Consider the following 12,949-nt stretch of genomic DNA (forward strand, 5'->3'; position numbering starts at 1 on the left):
GATGTACTCCTGGACTTTCAGCAGGAGGGATGGGTGTTGGAGCAGTATGTGGAAGAATTTTTGACTAATGCATGCTTCTGGATAGGATTAAAAGATGACGATTTGTTTAAAATCCTGTCTCCTGACGAATATCGTAGACTCATAGTGGATTTTATTATATTCTAGATTTAAAAAGTTCTTTGTCAATGTGGAGAATAATACTTTTCGCATCTGGAAGCATGTGGACACCACCTTACCACAAGCCAGTTCAGTTCCAATGAGTCCTCTCCCTTCGTTACTTAACTATTGATTGGTGGCTGCAGCTCCCCCAAGCCCGCCGGCCTCTCTGAGGTCATGTTCACAGACCACTCCTCGAAATTAGCTCAGGGCTGTACCTCCATGTCTCTTGAGTCTCAGCTGGTCACAGCCAGTCCGGCTCCTCAAGTGTCTGCTCTTCCTGAGCTCACTCCAGACTCCAGGCATGTGAAGTTCTGAATCTCCCTGTTGCTGTGGCTCCCTGAATCTCTTGCTCTGATATGGCCCCTCAGACTCCCTGCTCCAAAATGACTCCCTGAACACCTTGATCCACACTAGAGGACCTCCTTGTCTCCACATTGTTCCTGCCCTGCATCAGCCTCCAGGGCACCCACCCCTACTTCCCAATGGTACTGTTATAGCACGGGACTCACCTTCTGAAAAGTGGTTGATCTATCACGTCTTTTCTGTTTAGTTTCCCTTTGCTGCGCTTATTTGGTTCTTACTGTCCCTGTCCTTGTGTTAATCTGATTGCAGTTGTGCCTTGTCTTCCCCCTTATTAGTTTTGTATTTAAAGAGTTTTTAGTTCCTGGTTTCTTTGTCCTGTCTCACGTCGTTTTAAGAGGTTGTGTTGGTTTGTTTTCTATATGGATTTATTAAAGACTCATTTGACTACTAGCCTTCTTCATACACTCGTACCATTGTTCAGAAGCAGGAGTTGTGTTTGCGTTGCAAGGTCCGCCCGCTATCATTCCAGGTTTGATCACAGCACCCCCAAAGTGCATGGGCCCTTTGAATCATCTGGAAATCTCCCCCTTACATGGCCCAATTTTAGAGAAGTGCCTTTGCTTCGGTTGTGTGTGGTTCCCTGTCTGTTAGTCACTACGAGTTATGTTGTGACGACAGAATAGGGTCTTACTTGGTTTTTTAGGTTTTTTATTGTGCCCTGTACAAGTTTACAATCAAAATGCTCAAGCAGAAATGCATCGTCAGATGCTTGCTACCCTGGGAGTGCTTTACAGTGATCAACCTGAAGGATGAGTACTTCCATGTTTGGATTCTTCCTTGATACAGACTGTTCCTATAGTTTGTAATCAAGGATCAAGCATGGCTCTTTTCTCAGTGTGAACTTAGACTTGGTAAGTATGACAGCAAGTCTCTCAGAAGAGCGTGCACAGCCAGTGCTGATCTACCTGAGTCAGATCAGGATGGTGATGGTGAAACACTGCCCCCGTTCGAGGCAGATCCAGCCTTGGCATTGCTGTGTCTCATAAGAGCTTTTACTATTCACCCTCATCTAGGGATGTGAGCGCCTCTTTTTCTCCTCCAGTAACTTCCCTAGATGGTGAAACCTGGTTGAGCATCCTCCAGCACCCTCAACAGTCAGACTTTGCAGAGCAGTCTCACAGCAGGCCTAGTATTGCCGTTGCTTGCCTGAGTTGATTCCCTATCGGCAATGCTATATGTGTATCTTCCACTGCAAGATTTCCTCTTGGCAAACCTGTGTCTTCCCTTTGGCAGAATGTTCTGTCTGTTTCTGCTGTCATTCGCTCCTCTCCTTCCTTGGACAGGACCTACCACAGAAATAAAGTCTTCTATTATACTGCCCCAGCCTCAGGTTAGTACATATCAGCTTTCCACATGTCATTCTACTGTAATAGAAATTATTTTAATTGATTACATTTAATGTTTTATTGTTTACTTTTAACACTGAACTAAACTAACTTCACTTAAAGATAGATTAAGCAACATACATATATTCATAGCACCATTGTACTAATCTTAAAAATAATTGTGCAGAGGACTGGGATATTACAGGTATGGGAAGTATGGGAAAATAATATGTCTGTAACAGCAGGCGAAACCATACCATCTGGGTATAGAACACCTTATCTGAGTTAAAGAAGGGAAAAGAACTGAGAAACAACCAGACACAGCAAATATGAGATGGGTGGTGTGATGTTGAACCATTTCTATTGGCTCGAGATGCATTTAAGCAACCTTGAAATGTATACTTTTGCCTATAAACCTCTAGTCTGTGAGTACGTTGTTATCTCTTTGCCCACAGACTTCACTGTGTGTAAACCAGATCATTTTCTTTTGTTCCTCTGCGCGGAGAAATAAAAGCAAGACAAAGACAAATTTGTTGGATTCTTTATTTTCAGTCTCCACATCATTTTGAATAGAAAATTCTCATACACTACCTGAGTAGAATGTGGCTTCCGCAGCATCCTTATTAGGAAGGCCCGCTTCCCCATTGTTCTGCCTACTGTAACATTAAATAGAAGAGGTTCAGCACCATCATGGAAGGTTGAAAGTCCTTTTGGTAGAAGTTTTCTACTTTAGGGATAGCGGGTTGGCTTCTTCAGCAGTAGAAGAACTCACCTCTGGTCTCTAGAGGCACCATGGTCAGCAAATTGCTTTGGGGCAATTGGATTTTTACACTTTCTGTTGAGCTTTGTTAATAACAGTTAACAGTTAACAGTTTGTGTAAAGGATAACTGAATGTCAGATTAACAAGAATACAAATTGAGAACTTAAATCAAAATATTAAACTTTTACATAAAAAAGAAATCATGTTTATATACTGAGTAAACATAACCCAAATGTAAATATTTTTATGTTAATCCAACGTTTTTTTTTTTTTTTTTTTTTACAAAAGGAGGTGGCTGTAAATTCACATCTTTCCATAAAAAATTATATATTTTTTTTATTCTGTTGATTCTATTTACATCTGTCACACGTGGACTCCTTTTTGTTGTTGTTTTGTCGTGTGCCATGTGTTCGGTGTGACCTACTTTTAGTTAATTGTCCTATCGTGTTCAGCTGATTGTAGTTAATTTAGTATTTCCATTGTGTATTTAAGTCCTGTGGTTTCAGTGCTGTTTGTCTGATCTCGTCTATGTTGGGATGTGGTGTAGTTTATCTGCCTGAGGTACTAATTCTGTGTATGATTTAAACTCGTTTACTTTCTCGTCGAGTGCTCCTTCACTCTAAACCACACTGTGACAACATCACACCTTTTCTCATTTAATTTGTTTTGTTTAAACCTTACAGTTGGATGCTTTACTGGTGAAGGTTCATGAGAAATGGCTAATAACACAGGTAAGACACTTTCTACTTTAAATCTTCTAGGTGGACAGTACTCAAGTGTTTTATTTATTTTTTACTTTTAGTACATCAGAACTCTAGTACGTTCTTACATTTTAGTAAGGTTCCATCAATGTTTGTTTACAAAAGTTGTGCCACTCGGTGACCATGTTTGCAACATCTCTGGGTAGTTATTTACATCATACTGACAAGACTTAAATAAAGACTGCTGTTTCTACAATCACCATCTAAAATCCCTTTTAAAATGGACTATTTAAAATGACCATATCTTAATGTTTGTTTCTGAAGCTTAGATTGATCTTAAAAGTCACTTCAGTTACTTTGCACGCGCACAGGCTGACGAGCACCTCACAAGAACCTCAGCCCAAAGAGCCTTCATTCTTCATGCTTTTTACTGGAAAGTGGGTTTAACTTTGCCATATTTGCCATATGTGTCCATATTGAGTGTTGCATTCCCTCAACCATTCATTGTAATGTCAGTATAATCTTTAGTTATAAAGGGGTTGGGTTGAGGCTCTTATTTACATTAATCAAATAAAAATTTAACAAGATTTTAGTCTGGCATTAACCTAATTGAAGAATATTGCAGTGTTTATTATAAATAATGTCTATGCAGGTCATTATTAATTTTGTTATACAAGTGGCCCTATAATCTTTAATCAAAAGTGGAAAATGCACTTTTTCATGGTGATCCTTCTCTGATGTTGATATGATGGCTTGGACAGAACATCCATTAACTCTTGCCATTTTAAAAACAAACACCTGTTTTATAATTTCAATTACAGAATACACAAAACGAAATATTGCATCCCTGGCAAGAGATGAGACCGCAATGGTGTGGGAGACTACCCTTAAATATCTCTTGTACCACATTAACATCAAAAGGGACCCTGGACCTGATCGGGTCACAAATCTGTATTTACAAGAGAGACCCAGGAAGGAGACACTCTCAAAATGACATGAAAACTGAAAATATAGATTCTTTTCTGACGTAAAATGTTTTTTGGTTTGGAAACCTTAGTTGTGTTGCGTTGGGCTGATAAACATGTATAAGATGACAAATCTGCAGTGCATTCTGCTAATTTAGAAATAACAATGGTAGTCTCTATTTTTGGTAGTTATGTTAGCGTATGAATATGTGCTATTTGTAGCTATAACTGCTAATTTCACTGTTGATGACACTCTGTATTTTTTTTTTTTATTGCAGATCTGGTACCGGCTGAGATGGGTATGTTTCTCCTAAAACAAAGCAACACATTTAAATGCTTTATAATAACTTTCCTTAATAAATCAATGTTTATCTAATCATTGCTTGATATCAAGTGTGCATTTCATCAACAGTAGAGGTGGGGCTGTACACTTGAAGTTGTACTTGTAAGGATAAAGTATGTGCACGTAGCATGGAGACCATGTTTAAATATGTGTTTGGTATATAGGTTCACCATGCAATCATCATAATTATTGAATTATTTTGCATCCTCCACATAGTATTTTAGATTTGGTCTGAGATTGAGGATATCTCTTAATTAGATATTAAACCGCAGCATGACTACTGATCATATGGAGCAAAACCCAACACAAAGGTCTACATCATTAATGATCATAAATGATCAAGATGTGCCTGATCATACGAGTAAATTAGAGTTGAATGACACTGTAATTTATATGAAATGTAATTATTAGGTAAAAAATGATATTTTTAATAGTTCACATTTTATTAGTAAAGATTAACAAGCACATTATTTCATGAATGTGAACTAATGATCCATTCAGCATTACATGATGTTTGTTAACGATTTATTAAAGTTATTATGAAGCGATTGATAATTCTAAAATGTATTGACTCCTCAAGCTACAGGAGTCTTCGGTATTTTTACAGAAGACTATGCTCGGTGATAAACCTGAATATGTGATGTGTCCTTATCAACAACATGGGTTTAATGACAGCATCTAATGTTTCTTAAAGGTGTTCCCAACATAAACATGAATTAGAACATTTTGGCATGTTTTAAACTATCAAACAAATCATAATGCAGAGACAAGTTTGTTTTGAAAAGGAAACATACCAAGCGTGATGATCTCTCACTATTTCTAATACACATGAAAACTCTCCGGTCACGTTTATATGTAACACTTTATACGTTTATCTTCCCTCCAAGAAATCAACAAACAAATGGTTGAAAGTGGACAAAAGAGACAGCAGCTGTAAACGTGTGTCTGCTTTGTCCACTTTGAGAACTGACAAATGCCTATAACGCATGTAACCAGGGTCTTGGAAATAGGGTGAGTTCCCTTTACAATGTGTTTCTTGTCCCAGTTCTGCAGGGATTCCCTAGTAGTGAAAACAAACAACCAAAAAAAACACATTCTGTGTTGTTTTCAGCCCAATGCAGAGTATATATTGGACAAAACACACATTTAACCTATGCTGGGCTGCTGTTACCCAGCCATGGATCGAAAACAACTCAGCATTTTTATTGAATGTATTGATTAAAATTGATTTGAACTGTATCAGTTTTCATTCATTAGTCATTGAATACCAGTGCTTGTGAACCATCACAAATGTTTGAAATATTTCAGGGATTGCAGATGACTGCTCTATATTGAGAGCAGATTTCATTCAGGAGCTTATTCCATCGGCTGAACGAACGGCTCTCCTTTATCACCTGACTTTCCTGAGTCTGGGAGAATTCCCAAAGCTGGAGCGTCTGATCAGAGCTCAAACTATAGAAACACAACTTCTGTTCGGATCCTCTGAAGCCCTTCTGCTGAAGGTATGAGGCGTAATTCACAATAACCATGAAGTGTCAGCTATCATCTGCTATTGGATTTAAAGAGTCTCTCCCCCTGTAACTCTTTAGCTATGTGAATGCTGTGATTAACTTTCAAAGGTGTTCTCGAATCATTCAAGCACAGAGACCCGGTGGTAAAGGTTAATGCCGTATGTTTGATATTAGAGTGAAATTTTCAAACGAAAAGGGCAACATGCTTGTGTTCATAGCTGTGGTGTGATCAGAGGGGACGCAGAGAAAACTTTACAGTAGCTAGAACAGGAAGACCAAACTAATAAGAAATTACCTACAGTTACTACTGTTAGGATTTGTAGTACTGACGGTTGATGTTTTTAACTTGTCATGACTAACGTGGTGATTGATGCTTTATCGCAGTGTGTCGGCACCAGTTCCAATCTGGTCACCTCCCTTTTTCCAATACTGAGAAAAGCTGTGGAGAAGAACAATCCCAGTTTGGCAGTAATTTACCTGAAGAAGGCCAAACAGTGGATCACTGACATCACAGCACAAGTGGATATTATAGTGGAGAGGTGAGAATATTAGTATAGAAGCAATTCAAACACATGGGGAATTTTATAATTGCAGGTAAGTTAGATGAGTCATCTTTTTTTGTTGTTGTCTTGTTTGTACATGTTTTGTTTTTATTTTTTTTTTTATACATTCCAAAAATGTTCTACTCCAAAATCATGGAAGATCACAAGATGTTTTGGGTCATAACAATATTTTTTTTGTATAAAGTATCAATGTATATAGGTATAGATCATATACTGTTTGAGCATGAACAAAATGGCGAAGGGAGGTCTTCTAGTGAAGTACACTTATTTTTGATTAATTTCGAATCCAAACACTGTTGTATACCATGTGCAGAAGTATTGGGCATGTTGCTATTGTTTTTTTTTTTTTTTTTTTTTTTCTTCTCTCCAAGAAAATTACCAATTCCAAACACACCAATCTTAGTAAGAGAATTAAGTGTCACTCTCAAATGACCTGTGCAGAACCTGACACATTGCCTTCTGGAGACTCCGGAAGGTTCCAATTTTGGAAAATTATGGCGCTTAAGACTAAAGGGTTTCACACCTATTTCTTCATTCATTTGTCATGCTCATGCCTTAACTGTGCAATTTTTAATTTCGCATCCTTCTCATGAGCATCTAATAACGACCTTTTTTTTTTTTTTTTTTTTTTTTTTTTCGTTACTCAGGTACGAAAAACACAATGAAAGTGTGAAAACATCCACAAGTGACGTGTATCAAGAACAAAAAGAGACAAAAGAAAAAAAAGATAAAAAATCTGATGAGATGAAAGGTCTGGAAGATGCCCTGTTGAAGCTCAACAAAGATCTGGAAATATTAGTCTGCAAAATGGAGTCGAATGAGGACCAGATTGAGAGAACAACTGCCAGGCTGAACGATTTCATCAGAAGATTTAAGGCATTCCATGGCCACTGGACTATGAAGGTCCTTGACTTTTTTATAGGCTATCCAGATGCAATGAAGGAATTTGAAGCCATCAATCTTGATGCACAACTGAAACGACTCTACTCTGAGAAGAATATTCTGCGACATGAACAGTGGAACATTAAAATCAAGCTGACTGATCTTCAGCTGCAGCTGGCCAATTGTAAAATACGACTGGGTGAGAGTCCATCTCTTTTTTTTTTTTTTTTTTTTTTTTTTTTTTTTTTTTTTTTAATTGTAACCAACATACAGTAAATGTATCTGCATGCATCTTTCTTCACAATGATCTCTCGTAAATCACTCCAGGTGAGATTCCTGACCCTGACAACCTAAAGGAAGTCCAGCTGTGTCTTTCTCAAATCCAACAAGTCCTGATTGATCTGAGAACGTTTTGGAAGAAGGTGGATGCTATTCTGAGTACACTGAAGGATAGAACTTTTGCTGGGGAGGAACTTGTTGACATGGAGGACATGAAGGATGAGTTACTGAGTTCCATTGATGCAGGAAAGGTAAGTTAGATGTTGAACACATGTTCCTGATGTCAGGAACTTATTTTACTTTCCTATGCTGTTTTTTCTTTATCCATAATATACTCTGTGTACAGATGATGCTATATTTTTCGGGACCCAAAACAAATAATTTTATAATCTGAAGCAAGACACTATTGTCAAGTTGTTTCAAGTTTTTACCATCTTAACTAGAATCAGACAATAATTCTGAAATAAATTGAAAAGATGAAAAAAAAATAATGCACAGTGCTTGTTCTAGATGATGAATAAAAAAACAAGCCCATAAAATAGTGTCTGGTTCAGGCCAGAAATGACAGAGAATATGGTAGTAGTGTAACATTTATTACATTTTGTGATTTGATTTTATTTACATGTTGATATGCCTCCTTATCTGCCATTCATTTACAAATGCAAGCAAACATTTTTACATCACCTACTTCTGTAAATTAAATACAAGAAAAACTGTAGGAATTGTCACTCATTGGTTAGATTATAACACATGACTCTCCCGTCAGATCAGATCATGTTGTGGCAGTAATGCCCAGTACATGGCAAGAATGAACTTTTTTAGGCACCTGTTTTGTTACTTTTACATTTCAGTTATTCACTTTAACAAAAAAAAAAAAACATGACTTGGAAAAGGTAACGGTAATGCCCAGTACATGGGTCACCTGTTATTTGTTGTATACAGATATTATTACATTTAACACATTTAGAATGTATTTATTACTTTATTTCTATAACATACTCAAAACTGAGAAAAACGTGTATATTCTGATACAATGATGTCTCGCATTTAGCCAATGAGAACCATCTCCCTGTTTGAGAGACAGACCGTCATCAGCCAATCAGGGTTCCTCGTTGTTTCTAAATGAAAACAAGGATCATTTGGGAAATATTTTAATTAAATTAAAAAAACGCATTCACGTTGCTTCATAAACTTTAATGATAGACTTTAATGATATCTTATTTAGCATTGCAACTAATTTAGTGTGGTTGAAACGTGTGTGTGTGTGTGTGTGTGTGTAATGGTGGCATGACTTCTATCTTTCAGTACTGGAAGAGATTTGGTACGTGCTGTCAGAAAGCTCAAGGCATCTTCAGTGTTCAGTCCAGAGATGAGTATAAATTCCTGGAGATCAATCCGTCTTCACTCTCTGAGGAGGAGAGAAATCGGCAGTATTTGTCCATCAAGGAGAAGCTGAATCATATCCAATCCAGAGCCACCGGCGCTAGTATCACCCAGATCTGAGGTTTCCTGAATGCTTACACAAATCAATTCATACAGCTCTTCTTTTGATTTTCGTTATGCTTTGTAATCGTTACAACTTCTGTTGAACACGTGTATACAAGTCTTGTGGTCTGGTCACAAAATTAATGACACACAATAAAGAAAAGGCATGAAACATTTCATTGTCGTTCAATTCATAAAGCCATTTCTAATGCACAAGTGAAAAAAGGGCACTTTTTCTAAAAATGTTCTCTTTTCTGGGATTTTATTGATAATGTTAATAATAATCTGTAATGATTGTGTGTGTGTGTGTGTGTGTGCATTGAGTGTTATTGTTCTAGCAAGGACCACCATGGATAGCTGACTCCTAAAGTTTTTTTTTTTTTTTTTTTTATATTCTGTGTGGTGGTCAGTTTCACTTCTATAGAGCTTTTAACAATACAGATTGCATCAAAGCACTGGACACTATCAAATAGGAGAATAGAGTGACACAGTAGAATTAAAACCCTTACTTCCACAGATACAGTGAGCACATTGATCTAACCAGAGATGTGAACACAAGTCCTTCCTGAAAAAACATGTAAACTATAACAGTAGGTATCTGATCACTAAAAAACAAAACACAATCACATCAAACTAAAATATTGCACTTGAATGTATGAGCACTTTGTAAATAACCATAAAATAACAGAATTATATTATTCAAAATGATTAAAACAACAAAATCCTATACATTTGTGTAAGGCAACATGAAGGACAACTACATATTTTTAAAGAGACCCGAGAGCTTCTCGGTCTGGGCCTCGCTCTCTTTGTGCCGTTTCCTTCTAGGACTCCTCAACTAAAGTCCACAATGGGATTTGTTTTCCTCTTTCTTTTCCTGGGTGATGGAGTCGGGGGACGTGGCACTGGGAGAGACTGTGCCTCCTGAATTATTTGGCAAAAGTGAGGAAAAGTTTCTGTGGTGCTTGCAGCACTATAAGTACTGGGCTCAACAATATCCGAAAACCAGACAATACATAAGCAATTAAAATCCATAAATAGTTAATGGAGACAATGGATATAATGCAGTTTTTTTTTTTTTTTTTTTTTTTTTTTTTTTTTTGAGAAAAAAGAAAGTGTCAAAAATAACAACGATCAAAGCAAATGGCTGGATTATTATCAGGAGTCATGGTGTTAGTTTTCACTGCTATGCTGATGATACTCAGCTCTATATTTCAGCGCAGCCTGGTGATACACACCAAACTGAGAATCTAACAGAATGCATAGTCCATATAAAAAGCTGGATGCTAAAAACCCCACATGTAATAATCTAGAACAGTCTAACACTTGACGGCTGCTCTGTTATTTTGTCTTAGGATCAGTTAGGAACATAGATGTGCCGTTTGATCTTTCCTTGGAAAAACACAGATGCTAGAAACATTTTCCATGTCAAAAATACACTATAATGCTCACCCATCCAAATAATGGGAATCAGGGGTTCCAGTCCCTTCTATGGCCACCGGTGTATAAAATCAAGACAAAGAAAAGAGCTGGGCATCAATTTCTAAAGCATTGAATGTATCAAGTAAAAATTAAGCAGTCAGACTGTCGATGCAAATATTCAGTTATTATAATTAATGTTAGCATTCATTTCGATGTATATATCACACATAAAGCACCGTTACTAAGCAGTCAATATCAGTAGTCAACAACGTCAGCCTATGATATTCATCTTCACAGCCTCCTCATGATAACAGTAGTTGTTCTGTGTCTAATAACACTAAAGACACGTGTGTCTGTTATGCTTCTCTTCTCTATTTACCCGACACAAACGGGCAAGTAATTGTGAAGACACAGCTGCCGTAGGTACTTCGGTGACTTTTTCTAGTGATAGCACCACTGTTGATCGTTTGGCAAGGATCCCAAAGGCATTCTCTACAAGCCTTTGTCCCCGAGCAAGGACTTCATCAGATCTGGCCTCATGCCCCACAAACACCACGGGAAATGGGTGGCTTTGGTGGTGGGACATCAGCAGCTCATCTTCTAATGTCTTTTGAAGTCTGAGTTCACCAACAGACCTGCATCAGAAACTTACTGTCATTCACACAAAGAAAACTACGACTACCATCATAAGGACTGAAGATACGTCTCTGATGTCAAATTCTAAATCAAACTTTGACTTTTGTGAACAGATCATTCAATGCAGGATGGCTTGAGGGTGAGTAAAGCATTGTGTAATTTTCATTTTGGGGCAAACCAGCCCTTTAAATAAAAAGAAGAAAAAACTGCATTAGCCTGAAGAACTAGAGGTTTAGAACATCAAAATGTTAAATGTGTGTTTTAGCAACTAGGGAATAGCCGGATATACAGATATGGATATATCATGGCATTACATTTTCTTTTACTTAAATATCGCAGAAAGACATTTAATAATAAAGATGTATTTGTATCTAATATATATATATATATATATATATATATATATATATATATATATATATATATAAATGATGAAATTATTATGAATATAAAAAAAACAATTAGGCTGATGAAACAACTTTTTGAGCTACATTGCTGTTAATTCACATAAAATAATAATGTTTTTTATTCATGCCATAGTAATGTTCATGTACCTGAAAGAAATCTGCATGCACAATAATAAAAAGACAATAACAACAATAATGAACAATAAGTTCAAGGCCAAAGCCAATAAGGATCCACAATGCCATTTGCTACACCATTACTATAAGTTCTGCTTATAGCAAAATTACTCAAGTAGCTAATGTAATGCCTTTTATGTTTCTTAATGCTTGTTTTATTTACCAGGATTTACGTTATTTCTGAAAGTAATAGTAAAAAGTGTCTTAAACACTGCATATGTGTGTTTCTTCTGACCTGGTGCAACTTTCAGGAAAACACGGTAAATTAGGGCTATACTGAATTAAACAAATGAAATAAAATGGGGGCCATTTAAAACAACATGATGATGATGATGTCCTTAAAGTCTTCTCTGCAAGGAGTCGCTGGTTACAAAACGTTGGAAAACCCCTGTGTTTGAGGACAGACATCTATAAAAATCAGTCTGATACTAAACAGTTTCTTTATCGGATGTCGAGTGTTTTAGTGACCAGTTGAAAGTAAACTAGAAAGACTTGGACCACCAACAGGGATATGTTAGTTACAAAAACATATATCATCTGACATATAAATCTGAAGCCAAATGTAACATTAGATTGATGAAATGATGAATAAAAGTGCATTCGTATCTGTGACCCTTAATGCAAGTTAATGCGGTCTGTGTCGAAGGTCAGGTATCTTTGTAGGGTTTTAAAGTGTAGCATGAATTAAATGAAAGGATCTTCAGTCTTTTGTAAGAAACACTACGCCTCTCTCGCTCTCGTAGATTAAATAGAATTATATTCTATAATCTACATCTATGAATTAAATATGATATAATATCATGTTATTATAATATAAATGGTAATAATGACCTAAACAGGACGTTATTTTCTTACAGTAGATGTGATCTTAATTATTATTATTATGAAGGGCATTACGCATGCTTTTTTCATGCATGTTTCTTGAAGGAAGGATGTGTTTTCTGGAGGATTTCACTGCTTTGCTTCTTTCAGT

General features: G+C 36.7%; 3 protein-coding genes across 4 annotated transcripts in view; all 3 read left to right on the top strand.

The window, feature by feature from the left end:
- The window catches only part of LOC122342945 (NACHT, LRR and PYD domains-containing protein 12-like), a 510,774-nt gene that overhangs the window by 448,041 nt on the left and 49,784 nt on the right, over positions 1-12,949 (top strand).
- LOC122343046 lies at positions 3,121-9,514 on the top strand. The gene is made up of 8 exons (XM_043237352.1): positions 3,121-3,169; positions 3,292-3,339; positions 4,553-4,573; positions 5,926-6,119; positions 6,513-6,667; positions 7,339-7,772; positions 7,901-8,103; positions 9,158-9,514. The coding sequence occupies exons 2-8, from the start codon at positions 3,324-3,326 to the stop codon at positions 9,353-9,355; spliced, it is 1,221 nt and encodes a 406-aa protein (XP_043093287.1). The 5' UTR covers positions 3,121-3,169; positions 3,292-3,323; the 3' UTR covers positions 9,356-9,514.
- kdm5a (lysine (K)-specific demethylase 5A) overlaps positions 12,042-12,949 on the top strand; it is a 19,033-nt gene continuing 18,125 nt past the window's right edge. For both annotated transcript variants that reach the window (XM_043237159.1, XM_043237160.1), the window contains exon 1: positions 12,042-12,949. This exon is cut by the window's right edge and continues 730 nt beyond it. The gene's annotated coding sequence lies outside the window, so the exon portion shown is untranslated.

The sequence above is a fragment of the Puntigrus tetrazona genome, chromosome 4 (genome assembly GCF_018831695.1).
Source record: "Puntigrus tetrazona isolate hp1 chromosome 4, ASM1883169v1, whole genome shotgun sequence".
NCBI lineage: Eukaryota > Metazoa > Chordata > Actinopteri > Cypriniformes > Cyprinidae > Puntigrus > Puntigrus tetrazona.